The sequence below is a fragment of the Zychaea mexicana genome, assembly GCF_025766255.1.
Source record: "Zychaea mexicana strain RSA 1403 chromosome Unknown BDB00scaffold_21, whole genome shotgun sequence".
Lineage (NCBI taxonomy): Eukaryota > Fungi > Mucoromycota > Mucoromycetes > Mucorales > Lichtheimiaceae > Zychaea > Zychaea mexicana.
In genome coordinates, this window is record NW_026516684.1 from 68644 (window position 1) to 95224 (window position 26581).

Consider the following 26581-nt stretch of genomic DNA (forward strand, 5'->3'; position numbering starts at 1 on the left):
GTACTGGTTTCCTACTTCATTAACAAGACCAATGCTTTTTCATCGAAACATTGCGCCTTACATACATTTCTTACATTCAAATAATCCTTGCACCCAAAATAGCCATTTTACTTATAGCTGAAGATCTGGTAGAAGGATAGAAGGAGCAAAACTCTAAGTGAATGGGATCTGATGCAGATAGAAGGTGTTGGAGATCTAACGTCCTTTAAGCACGAATTCGCATGCGGAAAAGTGCATATTTTGGTTCCATTGTATTTCCAGAAACGTATAAATAGTACTTGACAGCTTTTTCATTACCTTTTTCCCAATATTTACTTGTTGTAACGACCCATTTGTGTATCGCTCCTCCATTCCATTTCTATTTTTCTCTTTGGAACACAATTACCATTATCATATCCACCTTATCCTTACTCTCGCATGAATTAACGTCTTAATTCTCTTATGTATGCTTTTGGCTTTTACCGTTTATAACATAAACATCGATTACTGACCACAGTAGCTTATGCTAAAGGGATGTTTTATACGTCGAATAAAGATAAAGAAAACTCGTATGTACGCTTAAAAGAGCGCTGCCCAGAGTTCTTTTTAAAGTGATTGTTACCTATGTGGACTCGATAGAAAACTCCTTGCTTGATTGGCATCCTGGGATTAAGCTTGGCGTGCTATCAAATATTCGGAAAGAAAAAGATGTCACTATAGTGGGTAGGCACACCTCTCGCGAAAATTGTGTCGGCGCTACAATCTGCTGCGCACGGCGACTGTTAAGAAAGTGTTGCCTGCCCAACCCACTGGTCTTCTTCTTTACCAGCTTCTTTTTACTACATTCTGTCGCAATGATCACCGTATCTGACGCCCTCTTCGCCAAGCTCGTTCTGCTTTGTATCTTGCTGTGTATCTTTGAGGAAACAGTGGCCGCTATCTACCGATATGCCCTGTCCCGTCCTGTCATCGCTGTTTCCGTTGCCCTTGTGGCCTTTGTCGTCCGTGCCGAGTGTTGCACTCATGTGCGCACATGGATTCTTGATGCCCCGTTCAAGTTGTTGTTGTTCCTCTCTTGGCCATTTCCGCCATTAGACTTCCCGCCGCTGCCTCCGCCTCCGCCGCCGTTGTTCACGCAACGTGCCACCACAACTTCAACTACTGCCACTGAACCTGTGCATGCGATCCGTCGGCCAAGTGTAAAGTATGGTGGACAGCCTCGTTCTTCTAATCCGGTATGTATTTATCATTGCTGGGATATTGACTGGGAGATTGACTCTGATGTTAATCGTGGTGTTCTGACAACCGAGTACGTGCCCGCGCGACGTGCTGAGCACCTGGGTGCAATGAGGAATCCTGAGCCCCACGCGTTGCTCCCGACTGCTGCTGCGGCTTCCGCTCATGTCTCTCAGCCGCACCAATCAATAACAACAGTCGATAATGCAATTACTGTGAAAGATGAGCACATGGTTACGGTAATGATGGAGCAGTCTGCGGCCCCTCTGCTTTTGCATGGCTCCCGTGTTCCTGAACCTGTCGACGTGGATCAGTCTGTGACCCCTCTGCTTTTGCATGGCTCCTGTAATTCTGACTCTACTGAAGTGAGGATAGATCAGCCTGTGGCCCCTCTGCTTATGCATGGCTCCCGTGTTCTTGAACTTGTCGACAACCACGCGATGCCTTCGTTGTCTGTTCCAGATGCGCATACGGCCGCTTCGGCGTGCTCGTCCCTGCCATCTTCTGAGCAAACCGCTGCTTCGGCATGCGCGTCCCTGCTAGAGCAAACGACCGCTTCGGCGTGTTCGTCCCTGCAAGAGCACACTACCGCTTCGGCGCGTCAGTCCCTGCTAGAGCACACTACCGCTTCGGCGCGTCAGTCCCTGCCAGAACACACAGACGACACGCTCTCTGATCGAGATGTGCAGATGGAGGATCCATCGTATGACTTTGTGTCGTATGATGTTGGAGCCTTCAATTTAATGCCTTCTTCGGCTTTGTTGGCGGACGGTTCTGATGTGCGGCATGAAGGTGATACTTCTGTCGAAAATCCATACTTTTTCGAGCATACGACCGCTTCGGCGTGTTCGTCCCTGCAATATGAGCATACGACCACTTTTGTGCGTTCGTCCCTGCCATCACGACAAGAACGATCGTGGCATACCGCCTTGGGCGTGTCCCTGCCTGATCATGGTGAGGAATATCGCGCAGCCGAGGACTCTCCCGAGGACTCTCCTGCCGATTTGCAGCCGATGGAAGTTGAGGGTGAATCCCCAACTCGGTCTGACCTCCAACGCTATATAGCGATGACCGATGATGAGCTTTTAGCTCTCATCAACCCCTCCCAATCTGACATCACCACCGACGCCGTAACCACCACCGCCACCCCAGAACCCGCCGCCTCTTCTCTCCCGCTCCTCACGTCAGAGGATCTTGATGCCATCCGTGCTCAAGTTGCCGCCGAGGCCGAGGAAGATGACAGTGGTTCCGTCTCTTCTCTCCCTTCTCTCCGTTCGGAAGATCTTGCTGCTCTCCGTGCTCAGCTCGACGCTGAGGCAGAAGATCTTGATGATTTGGTTCGACGATTTGATTGGTAAGTTTTTTACTTGGTGATGACACGAAATAAAGGGTTGTTTTCTAATGATTTTTTTCTGTTTCCTTTAGTTGACCAGTAGGTGTTGTCCTGCGCGCTGCTGTGTGCAGCTTGGTGCGATGTGGGTGTGGCAGGTTCTTTTTTTTTTTCGTTTCGGTGCTTCGTGTTTCTGTCGGGTTTCTTCTCCTCCTCCTCCTGATCCTCCTCTTCTTCCGTCCTGGTGTTCCTGTTGTTCGTTGCTGCTGTTGCGTTCTGTGCGTGCTTTTCTTCCTTTTTTGGCGTCTTCCAGTGCGTCAACTGACGCGATGGTGTGGAAAGCGTTTAGGGTATGTATCTTTAGTGCGGCAATTACAACCAAACCTATTATCAACATCTAATCATTTTCCATTATATCTCCCATATTTAGGCTGTTTTTTCTTTCGTTTCGGTGCTTCGTGGTTCTGTCGGTGTTCTTCTCCTCCTCCTCCTGATCCTCCTCTTCTTCCGTCCTGGTGTTCCTGTTGTTCGTTGCTGCTGTTGCGTTCTGTGCGTGCTTTTCTTCTTTTTTGGCGTCTTCCAGTGCGTCAACTGACGCGATGGTGTGGACAGCGTCAGGGTATGTATCTTCAGTGCGCAAATAACAACCAGACCTGTTATCAACATCTAATCATTTTCCTTTATACCTCCCGTATTTAGGCTGTTTTTTCTTTCGTTTCGGTGCTTCGTGGCTCTGTTGGTGTTCTCCTCCTCCTCCTCCTCCTGATTCTCCTCTTCTTCCGTCCTGGTGTTCCTGTTGTGCGTTGCTGCTGTCGCGTTCTGTGCGTGCTTTTCTTTTTGGCGTTTTCGATGCGTCAACTGATGCGATGGTGTGGAAAGCGTTCAGGGTATGTATTTTTAGTGCGGCAATTAACAACCAAACCTAATATCAAAATCTAATCATTTTCCTTTATACCTCCCGTATTTAGGCTGTTTTTTCTTTCGTTTCGGTGCTTCGTGGTTCTGTCGGTGCTCTTCTCCTCCTCCTCCTCCTGATCCTCCTCTTCTTCCGTTCTGGTGTTCCTGTTGTACGTTGCTGCAGTCGCGTTCTGTGCGTGCTTTTCTTTTTGGCGTTTTCGATGCGTCAACTGACGCGATGGTGTGGAAAGCGTTCAGGGTATGTATCTTTAGTGCGGCAATTAACAACCAAACCTAATATCAAAATCTAATCATATTACACCTTTCTCCGTATTTAGGCTGTTTTTTCTTTCGTGCTTGTGTGTGGCTGGCCGTCTCGTCTCTGGATGGCTTTGGAGATTAGTTCGGGAAGGACATGAAGGTAAAAATAAATGAATGTAATATCATTAGCTCAAATCTCTCATGCGTGCCTCTTATTAGTCAATATAAAAAAATAGGTCATGGGCTGCTGCGGCCTTCGTGTGCGTGCTGCCGCCTGCTGCACTCTGTGTGTGGCGACCGTCTGGCGGGACGGGTTTGGAAGACACCTCAGTGGATGGTTTCCTCGGGTAAAGGTAAGGGGTGGGTGGGGCATTGGTGGCACTGGCTACAGCCACCGGGGGTGAAGGGGTACGAAGAGCAATGGGGATAGCGAGGACGGCACAGTCGGTGGTGGGGAGGGGAACACCGCTCTGGTTGTTTGGGTATTGCAGGAATACCATCCACATGAGCTGGAACTGACTGAAAAGACAACCCAAGGCGTCGGGCTTGTATGATTACGGGAAGTACTATATTTTCTTTAATACTCAATGAAAGACGAACATCTCAATAAGAAGAGACTTACTAACTGATAATTCTTTTTCCATTCACTCTTCCCTTCTTCATATCGCATTCAACTCGGATGTGGTGTGAAGAAGGCGAAGAAGCATCCATTACTAGGAATTAATCCATTCCTTCTCAAGGTTGTCTTCAGTCAGTTCCAACTCATGTGGATGGTGTTCCTGCAATACCCTTGCAACCAGAGCGGTGTTCCCCTCCCCACCACCGGCTGTACCGTCCTCGCTATCCCCATTGCTCTTCATATTCTGGATCTCCCACCGGTTGTAGTTCAGTGTTCCATGTAAGTCCCCGTTCATTCCCTTGCCTTTGCTTTGGGGATTCCTGAAGCTGGGGTTGTCCTTCTTTTGGCGGGTGGTGCCAGTGATGGTTACTGCCAGCCTTTGGCGGCTTGGAAAAATTTTCCTGTGGCAAGGGAAGTTTTTCCGCACGGGAAAGTGGAGAATCCCGTCTTCAGCTTGATCCTGGTTTCTTGGAGGCGAAACCTGGGTTTTCAAGGGAATCTTTTCCACTTGGAGGAGTGGAGAATCCCGTCTTTGGCTTGATCCTGGTTTCTTGGAGGCGAAACCGGGGTGTTCAAGGGAATCATTTCCGCTTGGAGGAATGGAGAATTCCGTCTTTGGCTTGATACTGGTTCCTTGGCGGCAAAATCCGGTGCTCTTGAGAATTTGCGCCTGATATCCAAACGGTCCGAACCTATCTCTCTCGAGTGACTCTCAAAGAAGCCAAGGGCGTATTTATCGTGTTGATCTTCGTGTGAATCGCTGCCGCTGCTGCTGCCATTTTAAACCGGGCGAAACAACATTGTGACGTCCCGACAAAAAGGTACCATGCTACGACAATCCACAAGAATGTAGCACCATCCCAAGTTTTTGGCATACCGTCGACTATACTCAGGACGTGAATTTCTTCGGACAAACAAGGCAATTCCAACAAGCGGCATCGATCCATGTGGTCCCTACCTATCTATCCAAGTCAAACGGAACTTTTGAATCCCGAACCAAAGTGGCATGGTCAACGATGCTTTGAGCAAAAGACAGCGACGCCTACCAAGCACAAGACTTTCTTGCGGGGGCTATCGATACATCAATCCCACGATCACGATTGGCAATAGTGCGACAACTATCAAGCTGATTGCCATATATCTCACAAGTCATCAGACAACCAAGTTCAACCTCAGGCGGCAAATGGTAGTCAAGGAGAAGCTGGATAACAAATCTGTTTGAAGATCGGACAAGTCTTGAACCAACGTGGACGACCATGTTTCAGTCTCTTTCGATCACTCAAGTCAACGGACATGGTCAATTTCACTATCCATCTTCAAGCGCGAAAGCAGAAGGACTCGGCCATGGAGGAGGCACATAGGGTTTGGCGGCCCTTATGTGAGGCTGCAGTTACCAGGAGCAAGCAAGCGAGCAACTTTGAATGCGACAAACAATGGATTGACCCAAAGTGTACCAATTTGGTCAACAATAAGCGACGGAGCACCCCCTTTCAACATTGGATACAGCAAGAACCCATCTGACTGGCTACACCATGTCAAGGCCCATTCACAAGCAACAAGCGATGAAGAAACAAGAAAGTTGAGCAGCACACACGGTACGACCATCCTGGTGAGCCACCATCATCAATCAACACCGCAACAAAATGCATGGAAGAGTTTATCTACGTGGCTACCTACCACCTACGACTCGATGGCGGCGGCAACAAGTGGCAGTAACTACCAAGCGCTGGAGCAGCAGCACGCACAGCCATACAAGCGATTAGCCCGATTCCGAAAATACTACCTGTCAACACACGGAAAAATTTAAACACATGCCATTTGGGTCTTCTGGTGGCTGGTGGCAACAAATGACAAGCCTACAGATATAGCGTTGGGCACGCAGCACACAATACAAGCCAGGAGGTGGATCGCTCGTATCAAACCAACTTATTTTGTGCTGGGACGATCCACATACTCAACAGTCATTGGATTTTTGGCGGCAACCATCGATGACAAGCACCAACATTGCTAAGCAAGCAGCATATCCAATAATTGCGGTCATCATCGAATCCAGCAACACGGACAATCGATCCGGCTATCCTTGATAATCAAGACAAGCGGCACACGCAATGGTCACGGTTTTCAGTAGTTCCCAAGCCAAGCAGCAGCAGCAGCATCAGCACCGAGGCTATCGCTATCAAGACCCACAAAAACCATACAATGTCAACACGGTGACAAGAAGCTGTCATGCTCTTATCAATGATCGAGGCACATGCGTGCTCAAGAGCTACCGTTCGGTCATGTCCAGCCATCGAACTGGATGTCAGCAAACGAATCATTCTGGATCCCAAACCGACAAGACTAATGGCCGCCGTGTGCGTTGGACGTGTGAAACCGCTATTATACGCGATCAAAAGTGTTTGAATTCTGCAGATAAAGTGGTAGGTTAAGATTAGGGAGGCGCTGTTACTATGTGACGAGTATACTAACTATAACACACTTTAACAAAATAGACAGAACCTTTGCCTTCGAAAATACCATCCATTTGATCTTTCTGTCACAAGAACCTACAATCCATATTTTCCCAATTTCTATTTCTTTCTTTCTTTCGTTGTTTTATCACACATGTTCTATTTTTCAGCTCCAAGTCGTCCCCTCATTGAGTGGTAAGTGCAACAAATGATTGGAAAAACTAATAGTGTATGTTTTTAGTAGTTTAGAAAAAAATATCCGTTTGTAAGTCAACACAACACCTCGACGGCACACGCGGGATGCATCGGCACGAAAGCTTACTGTCAAGACCTTACAAGATCATCCAAGATATCCAGACTATATTACAACCTGCTGTCGGCTTCAATTATCAAAGCTAACAGCGCAGAAGAGCTCACAAAAAAAAAACATCAGGTAATGATTAGAAGATCTTGATTAGGCCTTCATCAAATCCAAAATATCTAATGTTGTTTATCTGTATGTACACATAGAAGCAAACAAAAAAAGAAAAGCGAACCTATATCAAGGCTGTTGTTCAAAGTCGTTGGTTCCTGCTGCCGCACAGGCACAAAGAATCATAAAGTCGTAAAAACGAGTTCGCAATAAGCAATCAAAATGGGTCATCCGTCAGGCATGTAAAAATAGAGCTTTACATGAAATTCTATCTTCTAGAACATACGAGTGACCCAAAGACTAATATGATGTTTACTTTTTCACACTGACAGGAGCTCTACGCGAAGACATATTACCTGCACACACACTCAAAAAGACAAAACAAAGCAAGCTGGTCATTGGTATCTGCTTGCATCGGCGATGACGAAGGTTATCAAGCTGTTATTGAATCATTCACAGTGCAGTTTCCGTATACAAAATCAACTACCATCCAACATGCCTACGACCGTCATCCTTTGATACAACCGTGTGTGCCGTCCGTTACCGTACCACTTCCTCATATATCATGAAGAAAAAAAATACCAAAAAAAAGGAGAAAAAAGAAGAAGAGAATCATATAATGGAAAAAAAAAGAGAAAAGAACAGTAAAAAAAAAAGAAGAGAAAAAAGAAGTTAAAATGATACTAATCCATTCTGTTTGTAGCACAAATCACCGATGAGGGCAATGACGTTGGACTTTTTTCATATTACATATTACGTATCACAGTGTAAGGTCGATTACATAGCATATACATCCCCATTTTCCTCAGAAAAATATAATAAATATTTGATACATGTATATACTCGATGCTTTTTAGTCAATGGGGAGAAAGGGAGGTTAATTGGATATACTACGTTGGAAGTCGAAAGTGGTAATCGTAGGAGGACATATGGGTATGCTGCTCAAAATATCCTCCCTCGTTGCGGAGATCAGAGTTACTAAAGGTGGGGCTATGTTAAAGCCAATGCTTGCTTTAGTCTGGGTAGCATGAAATACTTCGGCGTTTGTATGATAACGACGCAATCCGTTATTGTTCGTTTAAACACGGTCGTAATCTTCTCCTTATCTTTATTCCTCAAGTCATTTCACGCTAAAGTACAAACTCACTCAAAAAGACACGACCTCGAGGCCAGAAAAATCCTCCAAATCACAAAGCGGGCAGACTAAAAATGAAAGAAAACGCGGATCCTAGTCAGTCTCTACTGTCTTTCCGCAGACAAGGAGAACAGCATAGTGATACTTCTTCATCTAGCAGCACTGCGAGTCTCTCGCAATGCCGCAGATAAGGAAACAGAAAGCTCTCTATTCCTAGCCGTGTTTGCTACAGATAGCCATGAAGCTGAAGCTGCTTGAGCAAAGTACACCAGTACGGTGACGAGCGATTATATCGATCCAGCAATTTCTTTGACAAAAATGGCTTTAGCATCTGCGCCTACTGATCGTGGATGAGATGGAAGGCTCTGAAGACAGTAGTGATGACGAAGGCAACGATGATGTAGTTGAAAATAACGATCGCAATGGTATGCGAAATGGTAAGAAGCAAGCACATTGTGCGGGCGGTATATAGATCCATTTGCCGCGCTTGATCTCTTTCTTAGCAATTGTGCACAATCGCTCATCGACACTCCCCACAGTGATGATTCACTATCAATTACATATTATGTCGTGCAGTTTATAAGTATATCATTCACGCTTTGGCAATATCGTTATATGATATTTGATTATCCATATCGCTATTAAGTAACTCGTGTTTTTTCAAAAATTATCGTCGTATCAACATGCCTCCAAAATATACATGTAGTTTATGGAGTGATATGCAATCTTCAATCATGATCACAAAGCCACTATGTAACTGCTGCGGTTGTTCCTCGATTGGTCGTGGTTTGTGTTGTGGGCCGTTGAAATGAGCTGTTTCTTTTGTCATACGTTTTTGTCGTCTCTAGCATCCTTTTATGTACTATACACTGGCGACATGGGTCGCCAAAACAATATATCCGTTTGTGATCATGAGCTCATAGCGTGTACCGCTGCATACAAATAGATATTTTAAACAGTGTTCGAGATGATGGATCCGCTGCGCGGAAGTGTCGTTGTAGATAAACCAGCTTTTGGAAATTGGCATCATACTGACAGGCTAAACAGATACTCATGGGTGTGATGATGTTGTGATATATAATCCAAGATATGTGCTAATTATACATGGACTCATTGCAACAATCATTGTAAATCTACCAGAGCATCTACGGTACGGCTCTCAAATCTTTTGACTCAGCAATTCGCCTTGAGAGATGTAGACGGCTTCTTAGCTCACTAGTAAAGCATTTTCTCTTTAATGCTATTAGATATACACAGCAAGCGTCAAACTCAACAAGCAATACCCCTACGCTGAACAGTCCCGCAGGTCAAAAAGTGGGTTTTAAAGTGGTACGAGAGAATAGAGCTACAAGCGAAATTGCTTACCTAACAAGATTGTCAAAATAAACAGCATTTGGGGTTTTACACTCAAGAATATATTCATACTGTATGCTGATAATCATCAGCCAAACATCCCTTTATTTGTTGACTGCATAATCCTTCGAAAGGCTCATAGAGAGCAACATATGTAATAAAGTTAAAGCAGATTTAGTAGTATCCTCAAAGAACCGCTATTCGGCTTGCAAAAAGAGAACCATCGTCTATAAGTACTTCTATGTGATCCTCGAACTCATATATAGCTCTGTCAGATTTAGTGTGCACGGCTCTACTTATAATGTGGTCACTCGGTGAGCTACATATTTTGTATAGTAGGCAAACCATTCTTGGGCCGGCGCTTTATCTGTTCTTACTGATAGAAACCACGTAACTTCTAATCCACAAAGCTATGTGATGACTACATATACAATTTGGCTTTTTCTCACTCGATGACTCGTTTTGGCTAATCTTTCAGTATGACCAACGAGTAATACCAAATGCGGTTCTGTATTTTTGTATTTTCGATAGCGTAATAGCCAAAGCGAAAAGATAAAGCCGATGGTTCCCCTGAGCAAAGCGGCCACTTACAAAAGAGCCACGGTTACACATATTGAATAATCGCTATTTCTCTTTTAGGAAAACACCTTTCGCTCATGTGGGGATTTGAGTAAAAGGACACATGTGAAACAGCCAAGTCATCATTTATTCCACCTTTCTTTCCTTTACTCCCATCTGCTCTCTCTCTCTTCTCTCTATCATCCTTCACTTTACTGTTCACACAACATCGCATAGACAAACCACCCTTCCCTCTATATATTTCGCCCCCCTCCCACAACTTCTTTCCTCGTCAAATGTCTGATCTTCGTAATAATTACCCACCTTTGCCCGAGTTTTGCCAGTTGAGTGAACGAGTTCACCGTGTTCTTGGACTCAATCCCAGCGCATTCACCCTCCAAGGTATATTCTTGCAACAAAAGCTCCGCATAGCGATATATATGAAAAATTTTCTGCTTCTTTTTTAATTGCTTTTATTGAACAAATATGTCCAAATAATTCAGGCACAAACACCTACCTTGTTGGTAGTGGCAACCGTAAGATCCTCATTGACTGCGGCCAGGGCGAGCCTTCCTATGTGCCTCTTTTACAAGAGTCGCTCAAGCAAATTTCGCCTGATGCCTATATCTCCGATATACTCTTGACACACTGTCATTTCGATCACTGGGGCGGACTGGGAGACATTTATGCCGTCGACGACAGTATTCCCGTCCACAAATTTCCACACAGACCTGGCTCCTTTGAAGACCTGCACTTTATGGACGGATTCCCTTCGTATGTCCAGTTACACGATCTATATGATGGCCAGGTGTTTGAAATAGACAAAGAGACAACGTTGCGAGTAGTCCATACACCAGGTCACACAAGCGATCATTGCACATTCTACCTCGATGAAGAAGAGTCGTTGTTCACAGGCGACTGTGTCCTTGGCCACGGCACCGTCACATTTGACTCGTTGAACGAGTACATGGCCGGACTCAACAAATTGCTGGAAATAGAGCCGCAACGGCTATACCCAGGTCACGGCGACATTGTCGAGGACGGCGTAGCCAAGATCAATGAATATCTGGAGTTCCGCTATCAACGCGAGCATGAAATCCTGCAGTTGATTCTCTCAGACCGTTCCAAAGCGTGGACACCGCTCGAAATAGGTACCATCTTACGCGAGAACAAACCAGGCAATCTTCAAGCGGCGTATCTACGTGGCATTGCCTTGCATCTCATGAAGCTCGAAGAAGAAGGCAAGATCGAAATGACTGAGCAGATCGAAACCCGACCTAACACAAAGGTCATCCATATGGTCGACTTACTCGATTTGCTTAACAAAGAGTGGCGTTACGTCGAAGCCGGTCGCAGTCGCTTATAGCTGAGCTTTACCACTATCATACTTTCTACTGCTACCATAATGCAGCAGTAAGGATACGTAAGGTAGACAGAGAGGAAAAGACGCTTTTGTACATATTTATAGCATGATCCACATTGTAGACTCGTATTTATTTTTGTTCCTCTTTTCAATCCCGCATTATTCTTTTTATACTTCCATTTGATAGGAAAGAAATGTGTGTGTGTTATGCACACATTGTACAGAAAGAACCTCTATTTCAAACCACTAATAAAGCTATCAATATTATACTCCTCTTCGTAATCCTTATCATCCCACAAGTTCTCAAGGTTCTCTAGTACTGCCTTCGATTTGCCCATGCCGTCGGCATCCGCTGCTGATGTAGCTACAGCTGCAGTGTCCTTCTTCTTTCGCCGGCCGTCGCCAGCACCTTCGGCCTCAACATTGAATAGATCGAGAATCTGGTCTGTATCCATGCTTTGCAATCCAGAGTTTTGTTGATTGACGACGGTATTTGCAATGTTAAGCTTGAATTTCTGGAGACCCATAATCTTTTCTTCAAGAGTGCCGCGAGTAATGAGTCGATACACGTTGACGACCTTCTTTTGACCGATGCGATGAGCACGATCCATAGCCTGTAAATCTTTCATCGGGTTCCAGTCGTGTTCCACAAAGATAACAGTATCAGCACCTGTGAGGTTGAGACCAAGACCACCAACATGGGTTGTGAGCAGTAAGACGTCAATCGATGGATCTGCGTTGAACTTTTGTACAATCTCGTGTCGCTTGCTCGCATCCACCGAGCCGTCGAGTCGCATGTAACTAACGGTCGGCATGATCCGTTTGAAAAGGTCGTTTTCAATAATGTCAAGCATGGTTTTAAGTTGGCAGAAAATCAGGGCACGATGCTGGCTGACAGCTCCCACTGCCATGGCTGCAGGATCTGATTCGGACTCAGGGGTGGTTGTACCAATACCACATTCACCCAGCAATTGTCTATTTCATCGATCAAATATATTAAATTCATGTATCATTTCTAGAAATATTCGAGGCCATAGCCAACGATGGGTACCCAAACAAAAATTGATTAGAACGTTGTATACATACTTGAGCGCTTGTAATTTAGGTGCGTTTTGTATATCGTGCAATGAAGCGTTGGTACGTGCAAGATCCCTTTTGATGGTATCATAGCTGGGATGCTTTTCGTTCAATACAAGGAGTGGATGGTTGCAAAGCTTGCGTAGATACTGCAGGGCTTGGAAGATGTGTGTTGCGGATTTGCCACCTTCGGATTTGGTGACGGCTGTGCTAGTGTCCTCCTCAAGACCCTGTTCGACTGCATGCTTTGTTTGTGATTTGGCAAATTCTTCGTATAATTTTTTCTGCAAGTTTACATGTGTTAATAAAAAATACTCTTTTAAACACTGCTATTCAGCGAGAGAAAACTGTCCCTTTCTCTTTTACCTGAAGATCACTCAAATCGCTGTAGTAGTCCTGGATAATCTTGGGTGGTAAATCATGAAGCACGTCTTCTTTGAGTCGTCGAAGTAAGAACGGCAAAACTTGTTTGTGGAGAGCCTCCAGCGCCAAAGCGCCTGCTTCTTGTTCCTTTGATGAGCTCTTGCTGTCACGGCTGGAGAGGATTGGCTTGCCGAATCGTTCATTGAATAACTTTTCACTTCCAAGGAAACCCGGCATCAAAAAGTCGAACAGTGACCATAATTCAAGCACGTTGTTTTGGATAGGAGTACCGGAAAGAATTAATCGATGGTTTGATTTGACAGTCTTGATGGCTTTTGTGATCTTGGTCTTTGCGTTCTTGATGATGTGGCCTTCGTCCAGTATACAGTAGTTCCAGTGAATTTGGGACAAGTCGTCAATGTCATTGCGAATAATATCATATGACATGATGACCACGTCGTGCTTCTTGATGTTCGCTCGTATCCTGCGGGTAAAGAGAATATGCTTTCATTAGAGAACATTGATGCGCAAATCGATTGCTCTATTCTCATTTCTCTACAAAAAAGTTGCTTACCGTTTACGCTCAGCAGGACCACCCATATATAAGAGCGGTTTTAAATTCTCACTGTATTGCAGCACTTCATGGTACCAATGTCCTGTCAAGGTAGGCGGACATATCACAAGTGATGGGCAGTGAGCCGCATCGGGTGCCTTGGTTGCTTCGTGTTTTTGAGCCCGCATGTAGTGGTCACTTGCAAGGATACAGATAGATTGAAGCGTTTTACCAAGACCCATGTCTATCGAAATACGTATAAGTATCATGCTCCGTATACTGCAAGCAAAAAGACACCAGTAAACCTTACCATCACACAAGATACCATGAAGATGGAACTTGTTAAGGAAAGCCAACCAGTTGACACCTTCTTGTTGATATTTTCTGAGCTCTGCCTTAATTTTAACGGGGATCTCAAAGTTCTCCACCTTGGAACTATCCAGAAGCTGTGACAAGAACCGTCGTTCCTCGTCGCGGTGTGCGAGAAGTTTCTCTGACATGCCTGGGGGATCGGGTATACCGGCTTCCAGAGGAACCAATCTGATAAGAAGGGCAAAGCAGTTGGTGCAAATCAACCGCACTGCATCGTCTGTGTCGCTCATGCGACCTAGCACAGGAACGATTAGGAAGATGGTGTATGGTAAAATTCGGGTGTCCAGTAGTTGCACAAGGTAGTATATGAATTCTGCGGTGCCTTGCCGATGTAAATGATTGACCGTGTTGCCTAACAAGGGCAGTACTTGCTCGATTACAATTTGCATTGTTTCCGGGGTGATTCTGTTAGCGATGGTTGCAAGGCACCGTGCACCGACGTATCGGATCACCTTGTAGCATGACTGCAAAGTCTTTCCGATAATTGGCACTACGCCTACAATCTAAATATCAAGTAATAGCTACGGTTAGTGTGTGCCAAAATATTAATCAAGTCTGCGACTCAAAAGCAGGAAACGTACCTTTGGCCAGAGGTCGGATGACAGGTACGGCACTACCGTTGTCACGATGGTGAGAGTATCAATGACTTCTTGGCCGACTGTAAGATCAGACTGAATAGCTTTATCCGCCAGTGAAACACCGGACCCTTCAGCATCTTGTCCAAATACCAATTGCAATTTTGCGACCATACACTCCCACAGCTTTGGCACGATATCGAAAACGCGGCCTTCAAACCGATCGCATAAGACTCTTAATGCGATCTCTGCACCTCGTTTCATCAGCTGTGATTCCTTTTGTGCGGCCGTAGGAGCTGCAGCTGCCGCTTCTTTGGCAGATCCACCCTTACCGGTGTTGCTGCTATCTTCTTTTTGAATCGAAAGAATGCCCGATTGGGTTTGATTGTCTTCGAGCACAGGTGTTTCGACTGTATCGGAACATAGGAAAGTGCACAGATTTTTGACAATTTTATCGGTAGGATTGACTCGGTTAGGATTACGAGAGCACAAGGCAACCAAATCGGCTAATGTAGCTGCAGAACGCTCCTGGAGGTCAGCATTTTCTTCAAACTAAAATTGGCAACTTGTCAGTAAGTAATCCAAAAACAGCATTGACTGAATAAATAGCAACCAAAGAGGTCATCTACCTTGATGCTGTTCATCACACTGCGGATAATGGGATTTAGTTTTGTAGGCAATTCGCCAAGCTCGACTACAGCGCCTGCTGTACTGGCATAGACATGAATTTCGACCTTTTGCTTCAATTCTTCGTAATAGCCAATCGATGCAATTACTCGTTTCTGTCGCTCTTCGAGTGCGCTTAGAGCAGCAGCTTTTCCTTTGCTTCGCGGAACTCGCATCAGCAACGATTCATATGCTTCACCTACGACCCAGCTTGCTGTCTCAATACTGAATATTTGTAATTCGGGCGCTGGAGCCGCTTCGCCGAGTACGAGTGTTGGTAATGCCGGCAAGGCAGATGCAGGAACCTTGGCATCAACATATCCGTTCAGAAGCGCCTGACATTCACCGCGGATTCGTTTGAGCACATGCACAAGTTCAAAATAGAAGCTTGTCGTCTGGCTAACACCTGTATCCAAACTGGCGACCATGGCCTGTGATAATGTCCGTGGGAATTTGTGCTTGGCAGCAAGGATGGCATCGGGCGGTGCATGGCTGACACAGTCAGCGTTGTATTGAGTTTTCAGGATGGCCTTGGCCCACTCCTCGACTGCCATTGCGCCCAACTGACGTTTAATGGCCCACTGTGAATTGATAAGTGTAAGCAGTACTTCTTGGTACGACAGCTCCATCGATTCGTCGGGCCACATGCTCATTGCCATACCGAGCGCAGCTGCACATGCCACACGACAACGCATCACCTGCTCGGCTGTGACCAACGAAAGGTCCTGCGAGATCATCCCAGCGTCAAGGTTGTGACCCGTTTCTTCGTCTCTGTCATTAGCTGGGATACTGCTAGCGCCAGGTTTTCCGTTCCTTGCTCCTTTCTTGCCAGATGCCCTTTTGTTGACACCGCCGCTCACGGTATCAACGGTCACTTGACCACCAAGTCCAAACGCGCCTGGGGGTTTGTAAAAGTGCTGTGCCACATCCAAGGGCTGACCGATGGGTGTCATGGCAACTTCGAACCAACTGCCGAGCCAATTTTGAGTGCCGTTCAACACTAGCTGCGTATCCACGCGACCTGCAATCGTAAGATCGCGCCATACCGCCAGTGTTTTTTCCAATATCGGTGGCTTTTCCTCGACGACCAGGTTCTGGAATACCAGCCGGTATACGCGCTCGTCAAGCCATTCGGCTGCAGTGCCGCATTCGAGGAACGTCAAGAGTGTGTTGAGAACTGCAACGCGAACACCCGTGATTGTGTGACGGAAGAATGGATACAGTCGAGGAACGAGATCGGCAAGTGAGCATCGGCTGCGCACGATATCCATCACGCCCGGCTGCTCGAACATTTTGGCAATTAAATCCATCACTGCGCCTGTGGAAGCGGTCAGGTCGTCTTTCAGATCGATCAGGCAGTCCCAGAGCGTTGTAATCACGTCGCGCACTCGGTCTTGGCTGCTCATGCGTACAAATTCGGCGGTGATAGGCAGCAGTGTTGATGCGCTGACGGCACGGACGTCGTCGTCAGGATCGCGCAAACCTAGGATTACAGCGCCTGTGGTGCCGTCGACAAGCATTTCAACGAGATCTTTACGGACTGCTACGGCATACTTGAGACCCAGTAGACCAGCATGTCGGACTTCCCAAATCGATCGACCACCGAACGCTGGGGTGTCTTGGGCGATCAGCGTCAGGAGCGTCTGGTGGACCCTTTGCACGCCTTCCGGTTTCATGTACTGCAAGACGACACCCAAGGTTTGAGAGCATGTCTCACGAACCGGACATACGACTTGATCTGATACGAAATCAGCGAATCTGTCGAGGGCGAAAACACAAAGCAAGCGGATTGCTACGTCCTCCAGCCATGCATTGTGTAATGTTTCGTTTGCTTCCTTGGAAACACCGACTGCATATATCATATTATTGTACATGTTAGCCATTTCAAAGACCGCGCGCAAAAGGATGCGTGAGTGATACCACTGGAATACATGCCTCGTCGTCCTGCGCCTTCTCCGTGTGCCTTGAGGATACTTCGCAAACCAATCCCTGCACCATGTCTGATTTCCCACGTTGGATCAAACAAGTCCATGCAGAGATGCTCGCAGGCCATCTTGAACGGCCAGTCGACAGATGTTTGCTGCTCGACCTGACTCTTCTGAGACGGAGGCGTCTTTTTGGACTCGACGACAAATTTGTTCGATTGCGGCTGGGCGGTCAGTTCGAATTCTAAACAAGCGGCAGCAGCGTGAGTAAGTCGCTTGTGCGTGTTTCTTTTGATTTCAGGCTGGAAAATCATTTTCTTCTCTCCGTTCAAAGCACACATACCATCCTTAGTATCTTTTTCCACTTTGACTGGCGTTGCGGTGGACTTGCCCTTGAGGTCCACCACTCGAACCCTGTTTTTGTGATTTTGCTCCTTATTTCAGTATCTCTGCTTTTTTTTTTGTCTCCTGAAACAAATTGCTGCCGCTAGTAGGAATGATAGCAGCAACAGCAGTGGTAGTCGCAGCAACCCAACTTACTTTTCCTTGTTTTTGTTCATTTTTGCGTCGTTTTTCATTTTTCGCTTGAGCATATTGCGTTCACGCGCAGAAAGTCCCGCCATGTTGATTTCAGTCACTGCAGGTGTGGGAGCAGGCTGTGGTGCTGCCGGTGCTTGTGCTGACGTGGATGGGGAAGGTGTGGGGCTGCTTTTGCGTGACGACGGCGCTGATGATTGCTGCTTTTTGCCAGAGGACTTTTTACTTGCAACCAAGTCTGCGTCGTCCACCAAATCCACTATCAAACGGCATAGAATCAATCAGACTATTCCTCTGAAAAGGCGCATATATAGAGAGACAGATTAACGATATATAGACCACCCAACGACATACCATCCATAAATTGACTTGTAAGACCCAACCGTTCCTTAAGATTACGCCGCTGCAGCTCCAACCTTTCTTGAGGCGTCATGTCGGAAAAGTCAATGTCGTACTCCTTGCCTGCTGATCCTAGCAAGAGCTTGCCGTGTGCAAGCACAGATGCTAAATCAAATTGAGCAAAGGCAAGCTTATGTACAGTGTCTTCGTCTTCTTTGGGACCCGCATCGTCGTCCTCTTGTTTTACGGCTGGTTGATCGGCAGGATTCCATGCTTCCACGTTGGCGGCGATTTCTTCCAGTGCAAGACCTGCAGCCCAACGCGTATCCCATGCTTTGCTACGCAAGTGAACGACAACCTACGGGTGGCCATAAAGCGTTGTTATATTGGGTTGCCACTTTTGTCTCTTTTTTTCGTTCAAAGCCGCCCACCCCTTCTCGGTAATATTATATAAGGTTGTAAACATACTCTGGAAAGTAGGTTGTAAAGTTCACCAGGGTGTTGCTTTTGAATCTCACCCAGCTGTTGAGCAGCAGTACGCCGAACAGAAGCAGTTGACCCAGTGTCCAACAGGAGCACCAAGCGATCGAGTCTTTACACGAGAGTGGAGAGTAGCCGTCGTCGTCGTCGTCGTCGTCGTTGTCGTCGTCGTTGTCGAGCAAGAGAGAGGGAGAGAGCAAGCGAGCATATACAGAAGCAAAGAGTTTGTCAGGGGAGAACATATTTGGGTGTAGGTAACGCAAAAGGAAGTTTTACCTTGTCGCCATATGAAATGTTTAGGTCCTTGCCTGAGTGGGGGGGAGGGGGTGAGTTGTAGGTGAGTTGTATGAGTATGAGAGAGCTGCTGATGCTGGTGCTGCTGTGGTGGCTTTGTTCAGGCGCATTACAATACAGGTGAAAGACCCAATATATACCTTTTTTTGTGCTGAACAACGCGGTTCTCTTAGAAACTCCGCAGCTGCTAGTTGCTGATTGGCTGATTCCCCCGTTTGGGTCTGGAAAGCATGCCTGGGATCAGAATACCAAAACGGGTAATCTGGTGTGTTACCAGGCCTACCAAGCCCATTCACTCCTCTGACTGATCTAGTTCGGAACCTATGTTGCAAAGAATACTTCATCAAGTTATTGTAATGCCTCTATGTGTAGGAAGACTTAATACAGCTTATCAGATGGAGGACCTGCAGTAGGACAGTTAGCGACGACTTGGGCTGCTTGATGGGGGGATGGGATACACAATCTATGAAAGAAGTGAGGCCGAATACTTGACGTTAAATATTCGTCAATGACCGCTATAGCATCGCCTTCAACAGAGGAAAAGGCACCCTTTAACCTTCTTGTTTCTCAACGATTGTGATATGAATGGGGCAAGAGCTTAAATTATGTGCAAGATACCTTGTAGCGAAACAAGAAAACTATGTACGCGGTACCCGTGCGCCAACACAGCTTCTCCAATGATACAGCGTCAATGTTGGTCACTAGCCGACGGTGAACTTTCTTGTTATGTCTTTGACGCGTCTCATTATTTCGCTCCAGGTGCGTTTCCACACAGAAATACCCTTTTTCTTTAAAACGCACACGCTTTCGCCGATGCTTGGTTGAGAGGATGCTGTACCATTTTGGTTTGGGTGGCACTGCTTCGGCTTGGGATGGTCCTGTACGTCAATGGCTGCGTTCTGGAATGGTGTGCTCATCAACAATGTTCATAATGCTTCTTCTTTGTGAATCCTCCAAACCACGAAGCACTGCACATCGGTTGATATGAGCATGAAAATCCGACATTGTTGCTCCTGTCATACTCATTACCACCAAAACCCGAACTTGCTCTAGATACATAGTGGTTTGATGCAAACAAATCGAAGCCGTTCACCTCTTCATCCACCGAATCCTATAATAAACAAGTTGTACTAAGAGAATTGAGGGAAAAGGAAGAACAAGTGAAAAATAAATCAATATTAACCAAATGTCTGTTTAGACAAGATTGCCCGTTATGATTACAGTTGTGAACGCAATGATTTCATCCGACATGTACTGTGCTCTATTCAATATACTTGTTGTTGATAGCTCGTCGTACAGAATATTTTGCACGTCGTTTTCCGCTTGTTGCTTCCCTTGTAAAAGTCTTGGGATCAGGGTGTTGTTTGATGGCTTCTTCGAGATATTTATATAGTAAGTTGGGCATCCATCATAATATCGATTAGACAACCTAACTGCTTTGCTAGGTTAAATTGTCTTGAAGCTAAACTCTTGACGCTTGTTAATGTTCGCGCCTTTTTTTAGAAAGGGTTTTTGTTGGTTTTTGACCATTGAGATTTTGTCCTGTCGAGCTGCTTATTCGTGTTTCACAAGTCGTTTCCGGAACCAACGTAAACTTCGCCTGTTTACATATAGATAAAACCTTATATTTTTTGGAAGGCTAATAATGACGGTATTTTTGTCGCTTCTTCGTGGTGCAGAGATCAAGGAAGAAAGTGCATAAGGAGAGAGGTGGTGCCTCAAGTAAATAAGAAATTACCCATCTCAAGAGCGAAAAAGTCAAGCCAGGGGAGATATAAGTGCAGATGTGAGGGTGGTAAAAGAAGAGTTGCCTATAGGTGCTATGAATGTAATGATAAAAATGAGGAGATGATGATGCCACATTGTTAGGTCTAGCGCTTATTCGGATGCCGGTTCCTGTTTACATATACAAGCTTGAGCCTCAATAGTAAGGGCACGCATGAAAGATATGTTGGTGAGTCGAGTTAGCGTTGAAGAAGGTGTCAGAAACCAAACTTTGTGTGCCTTAATGGCCTCGTGGTGGTTAGTGATCTCGTTACCTGTAGGGGCATACATTGTATACCGTCGATACAACGTCTCATACAAGTCTCTTCCAAACTTGAACCTGCAGTCCAATAATGACAATACGCGTTCACAAGTGCCGAAAAAGAGAGGTAAAATACGGTGTATAATGGTTCTTAGCCATCATCGTTACTCTTTGAACAAATGAACGCAGAAAAAAAAAGTTAATAACGACAACAACTGTTGCTTTTTCGGTTGTGATATCTTTTTTTTTATAATAAGTTATTTCTTGCACATATTGTGGCGTAGCCTTATGCTTCAATTTTGCTCTGGGTGATTAGAACAACATCGAGATGATAGCTTCCAGCGCCTCTTTGCTGTGCTTGATTTAAGTGTTGTGGCGCTCCTGCTGCTGCTCCCGTTCATCGCCTTAGTAGTGATATCGTTTTCGTTTTTTCGTCTTTCTCCTTTTTGTCTTCAAGCTTTCGTGCAACTGGTAAAGGACCCTGGGCGGGTGGTTCCTTAGACAGAATCCGACCCATCACTCGCATCTTTCTGCCTTCATTTGAAAAAAATTGTGTTCAATGATAATCGTCGTCATCATCAACGGTGTCACCATCGTCCTTGCTGTCAATATCCGACAAACTGATAGTGTCCCATGTAGCTATTCTGGATACCATTATCTTGTATGTACACCGTCCTGCCGTCCGAGAGAGAGATCAAAAGCATGTACCAATTCATGGTATAACGGGCATTGCCACTCTGGCAAACGCGATCCGAGATATTTTGTGTTTGCTTGTGTTCAACGGCGGTTTCTTCTTGAGCCCCTTTATTCCTTTTATAATTTGCAAATACTTTTTGTGTTTTCTGGGACGTCACCGCACTCGCAATAATACACACACTAGGACGCGCATACCATGTTTAAGCTGTTTATTTGACCGAAACTTACTTACTACAGGATTTAATTGGTTTAAAAACTGTCTGCAAAGATGCTTCGATAGGTGAACTTGCTTGAAGCTTTTATGTTCGATAGCTTATTTCATTGTAGAAAACAAATATACATAATACAAGCGCTCGGTTAAACACTTGACAGGAAATCTCGTTATAATGTCCTTGTCGCTTTTCCTTGGATTCGCTGTTTCTAAAGTAAACAGTTGCAACCGCTTGACTGATACGCGAAAGAAACGGCGTCATCTTTTTTTTCCTCCATTTTCGCAATCGCATCGTCGTTTGGCATCCATTACATGCGGTTTTTTTTTTGATCGTCCCAAATTTTTTTTGGTATGAGCTCTGGTGGACGTACACACCTGAGATCCTGCGACTCAGAGTAAGCCTTGGCATGTTGGTCATTTCCCGATCTACAGCAACGATTGGTAACAACTCAATTTATCTTTTCGTATTGAGCTCCATCGGGCAGCCACAAGTATGTCGGATTTCTCTATCATAGAAAAGTAGAATTAATCTATAAGCTCGAACGATAGCTTGTCTGTAGCTTTTACTCGTTCTGTATGATATTTGTCTGGTGACACCTCCAAATGCGAACATATCAAAATAGTCGGCCTGATATATATATCTTCGAGGATATCTCTTCATCATTCGTTCCTTCTTTGTCCACTTTCGGCGTCCATGGCAGTCTCTTCCTCTTCACTGTAGTTTCTATGTATCTTCCGACGCCTGTTCACGTAGAGACGTGTGTGCGTTCTCTCAGTCCTGTATTAATGCTGCATGATAAAGAATAGCAGGAAAGAAAATACGTCTTCAGAGTGCATTTCTTCATCTTTTAAAAAGTATACCGATCCGGGAACATAATCGATAAAATAATCAGGGGCATATTTGCTTCAATCTCTTTTTCCCATGCGTATATTGAAGGGCTCGAGCGCCTTTTGCACTTGGAACTGAGCATTAAAAGCGAAAACCTTCTCCTTGTCATACTTCATAAGGGGATCTTCTGCAGCCGCATCTCAGAATACGGCAGGGAGACGCTCACTATGCATCTTTTCGCGGCTTCCTAAGGTTTCTGAATCGGTATTATCTGCTGCAAGACTTATTTCCTGTACGTATTGCTCTCAGCATGAGTTTTCGCTGTAATTAATAGACTTATAAAGTTTTAACCAAGAAAGCTCACGGTATAACCTCATGCCTTATTTATATTTCAACGCTTCGACGGACATGTCTTTCTCTAATAATCTCTATCTAAATGCGGTCTGGGGGACATCGAATGAGCCTCTACTTTTCTATGGATAGAATCGCTTTTTTTTCCATCAAGGGTTTTCTTATAAAAGTGCACGCTCATGTATCCTTCTTCTTTCAAGCAAGCAATCGAGTTTCTTACTTGAGTATATCCCAATTCTTGTCTCTACATAGTGTAGCTTGCAAAGTCTCACGAAAATACACGCTTCTCTCACCATTTTGCATTATAATGCACGAATGAAATGATGATGCTCAAAACTGCTACATGAGCATTACTTTCATGCCGAACGGAGTTTAGCAGAAATGAAGCTATCATACAAGGCAGCAATTGTACTCGAGCAATGAGCCTTAGCGTCAAAACAGTACTGTAGTATTGTTGACGTTGTGCCTTCTTTCTATTGATCAATGATAATACACATATCACGAAGTTGTCAAATGAGCTAAAAGTAGTCCAGTTCTTATCGATGTCCTAGATACGCGACATATAGAACTAGGAGCGTATATGGCTGAAGAAGTGTCCTATACTTCGTTACGTAGGTATTTCTATTGTATCTGTTTGTGGTTCCAGGTACAACAACAATTTATTGTATAATAATATCTAAGCTGAATTTTTACATACCGTAGAGCAAAGCATCGTATGTTTCGGCAGCGCTCACTATACCGGAAACCAACACCCTCACGGCGGGCTTTCTAACTACTACTTTGTTTAAAATCAATTACTTTCTGCTTTCCTGTACACACCTTCTTCTTTTCATCCCTCTATTAACCCACTATGCTTGACAAGTATGTAGATGATTACACCTTAATGTTTAGTGCTTAATGTAATGTACAAGACGTCTTAAACGCTTTCCCGTGAAGGACGAGAAAGATTATGTGTAATATTGAACGTTATGCCCTTAGCTACATATTGATGGACTCAAAAATACATGCCTGTTTCCTTTGTAACACCAACACCAATGGCGTCGAATAAACCTTTGATATCATACGACGAATGGTAATGGTGGTGTTATCTACAGTCACAAGTCCAATATGACCTGTCATTTGCGCGTGTCAAGTTAGAAATGATAGTGATACTACGTAACGGATTGATACGGAAAGTTCTTTTAGGATGATCCTAGATAATTACTACGTACTTTATTCTAGTTTGACGCGGTGCAGATATCACACTATTCACTAGTAGAACATTGTTGTCGGTTGATGAAGGAGGTAGAAGGTGGCGGTCATTCAGTAAACATCAGCAGTAAGGCAAATTATAGAATTACCTATAATATCTTATTGGCGTGATACCAATGTCTTAAAACGATCATCCTGACACCACTACTCCAGCAGTTGTACACAGCCTTCGGTACTATACACCAACAAATCAAGACAAAGAGCCATATACCATCGACCATATCGTGAACAAACTACCACGTTCCGATATGGAATTGTTTCGCGGCAAATAGATAACGACCTGGCCGGCATTACTTTGGGTGCTGCTTGAAATCGACAAGTTAAGCCTCTCAGACACTGACTACGACACAAATGAACCGGCTCCCGGGGAAGCGGTAGAGTTGGGAAATGTGGCATCTTCATCATCCCCCACATCTCTCACTACACTCATAATAGCGTCTGTAGACAGCTCTTCTCACCCCATCTCTTACATCTTCACTTGTCTCTCTCCCCTATCTTTCATAATTTTTTTACCTTGTTACCTCTCCTCACCAAACATGTTCATCCGGACTTGCCTTTTTCCCTCTGTAGAAGTGGGGTTTTCAGCCAAAGCACCCACGTGTCCTATTATGTATTTGTTTTCTTCTCAATCACCGCATAGCAAAGGAAGCGACAAAAAATAACTTTGAAACTAACACAATCATTCTGCACTTGCATTCACAAAAGAAGATATCAATGCACAAGGCTAAGACCCAGTAAAAATTCAATCCTTTCGCTCTTGCTCAAACTGTTGACAAGTTGATGTTGCGCATTTGAAAGCGATGAAAGAAAAGAAGCAGACAACAACGTTTTAGTTTCTCTATAATGACTCTTTTTTTAATATTTGATAGTAAAGTAAGGTGATTGCTCGTCAGATATACTACTACCGTCCGACGCAGATCAGAGTTCTTTTAAAAAATTATGAGAAAGAATGAAAGGGCGAAAAATAGACATGGTTGCGTGATAATAGTTTAAGGTATGTCCGCTTTACAGCACCTTCGATAGTACATGCGATGTTTAATTAATTTCTACGGTGAGATGATGTGTACTCCCTGAAAATAACATATGCTCTACGTAATTGTTCAGTAACCTGCCGACGGCTTATTAGTGTCGACGATCGGTACCACCTGTGTATATGTACACTTCAACATGATACGGCTTGATTACGTAGAAGGATGGAATAAAGGAAACGATCAACACATTATTTAATCGGTGGTGCAATGAGTCAATTCGAGCCTCAATGGATCCTATTATACAATAAAGCTTCGACCAGAAGACCATCGTATACATATATAGCCCACTTGTCATTAGAACTCCAATAAATGAACGAACACAGTATTTATCTTGGACTTGGTCATTGCACTGTATATACAAGCAGTAAATAATAGCATTGAGTTACAGTATTAGAAGAGATAGCAAAATGATTGAAAGCTTTTGTCGTCAATCTGTGTGATAGCTTGTATCCACAGTCGTTCATCCTTGGATGACCAAAACCGAAACAGCTGCACTGGTTCCGGTTGAAAAACGCATTGAGTGGGACCGAAGATGTGTAGTGGAGTGGGGAAGGGTGGTCATCTATAGCCCTGAGGTAAAACGACGGATGGAGAAGTGTTAACACTACTTTTGCCGTCACACATAGTGAAATCCATCCAGACCATTCGTTTGGGTATCGACTCACCCAAACCAACCAACGGTCAAAATCTCATCTCTTTCTCTGATTAGGCTGTTCCACTTCCTTATCTATCCAAACAAGAGTGGGATGGAAAATTGCCTTATGGAGCCAAGGGATACAACCGCCCCAAAAGTAGCACAAAAGTGAATTTAAATTTCTAAATCAGCCAATATTTACCAGCCTTACTGTACCTGGCATATGTAACGATCCGGTACCAGCCTCTTTTTTGTTTTGCCTATTTTTGTCGTTTTGTTTCACCTGGTGGTGCTATCTATTGGATTATTGCTAATATTACAATGCAACCTCGTACAAAAGTCCGCTGGACGGTTGTCGTCGTTTCCGTTACCCACTGGTGTCGCGCCAAGTATTTGATGGATTTGACGTCCCGATACTATCAGCATGGCGCCCGGTGACTTTTTTGAAATTTGGCAGCTGACAGTCCGGTTGTGATTGATTATTCGAATGGTACACTAAATAAACAATAGTTATAAAAATTTTAAATAGCGGTAATAATCATAACATTGGTTCTTCGATTTAACATTTTGGTATAAAAAAGACTTTGCCATCCTTAACAATTCTTTAGATGCATGTATATAAATCTCATAAATGTCTATTCCGACCGTGTGTGTGTTTGTGTGTTTATGAAACATGCACACCGAGAAACTCTTACTGTTTTGTTTTCTAATAAAACCATCCATGGCTTATTTTGACAAGTGTACCGCAGTTGAGAACGGAACCGGCTACAACAAGCGG

General features: G+C 44.7%; 6 protein-coding genes across 6 annotated transcripts; 4 read left to right on the plus strand and 2 right to left on the minus strand.

Moving 5' to 3' along the window:
- The first annotated feature begins 1768 nt into the window (after window positions 1-1768).
- On the plus strand, window positions 1769-3018 carry BDB00DRAFT_814040 (uncharacterized protein). Its single transcript, XM_053122814.1, has 3 exons — window positions 1769-2573; window positions 2641-2718; window positions 2987-3018. Exon 1 carries the CDS (start codon window positions 1905-1907, stop codon window positions 2571-2573), a length of 669 nt encoding a protein of 222 aa, XP_052981562.1. The 5' UTR covers window positions 1769-1904; the 3' UTR covers window positions 2641-2718; window positions 2987-3018.
- Window positions 2525-3264, plus strand: BDB00DRAFT_814041 (uncharacterized protein). Its single transcript, XM_053122815.1, has 4 exons — window positions 2525-2569; window positions 2641-2703; window positions 2976-3164; window positions 3245-3264. The coding sequence occupies exons 2-3, from the start codon at window positions 2689-2691 to the stop codon at window positions 3138-3140; spliced, it is 180 nt and encodes a 59-aa protein (XP_052981563.1). The 5' UTR covers window positions 2525-2569; window positions 2641-2688; the 3' UTR covers window positions 3141-3164; window positions 3245-3264.
- A 489-nt stretch (window positions 3265-3753) lies between these two features.
- Window positions 3754-4312, minus strand: BDB00DRAFT_241619 (uncharacterized protein). The gene has a single exon (XM_053116625.1). It carries the CDS (start codon window positions 4207-4209, stop codon window positions 3919-3921), a length of 291 nt encoding a protein of 96 aa, XP_052981564.1. The 5' UTR covers window positions 4210-4312; the 3' UTR covers window positions 3754-3918.
- A 1016-nt stretch (window positions 4313-5328) lies between these two features.
- BDB00DRAFT_870453 (uncharacterized protein) lies at window positions 5329-6129 on the plus strand (the record flags this gene model as incomplete). Its single annotated transcript, XM_053126701.1, has 2 exons — window positions 5329-5538; window positions 5644-6129. The coding sequence occupies 2 exons, from the start codon at window positions 5329-5331 to the stop codon at window positions 6127-6129; spliced, it is 696 nt and encodes a 231-aa protein (XP_052981565.1).
- A 4397-nt stretch (window positions 6130-10526) lies between these two features.
- Window positions 10527-11596, plus strand: BDB00DRAFT_786385 (beta-lactamase-like protein; the record flags this gene model as incomplete). The annotated part of the gene is made up of 2 exons (XM_053120607.1): window positions 10527-10632; window positions 10734-11596. 2 exons carry the CDS (start codon window positions 10527-10529, stop codon window positions 11594-11596), a joined length of 969 nt encoding a protein of 322 aa, XP_052981566.1.
- Window positions 11597-11826: 230 nt separating this feature from the next.
- Window positions 11827-18767, minus strand: BDB00DRAFT_870456 (uncharacterized protein; the record flags this gene model as incomplete). The annotated part of the gene is made up of 13 exons (XM_053126702.1): window positions 11827-12568; window positions 12680-12954; window positions 13037-13517; window positions 13608-13830; window positions 13897-14461; window positions 14540-15085; window positions 15163-17048; window positions 17120-17368; window positions 17468-17538; window positions 17665-17920; window positions 18016-18358; window positions 18469-18592; window positions 18757-18767. The coding sequence occupies 13 exons, from the start codon at window positions 18765-18767 to the stop codon at window positions 11827-11829; spliced, it is 5772 nt and encodes a 1923-aa protein (XP_052981567.1).
- Window positions 18768-26581: the final 7814 nt, after the last annotated feature.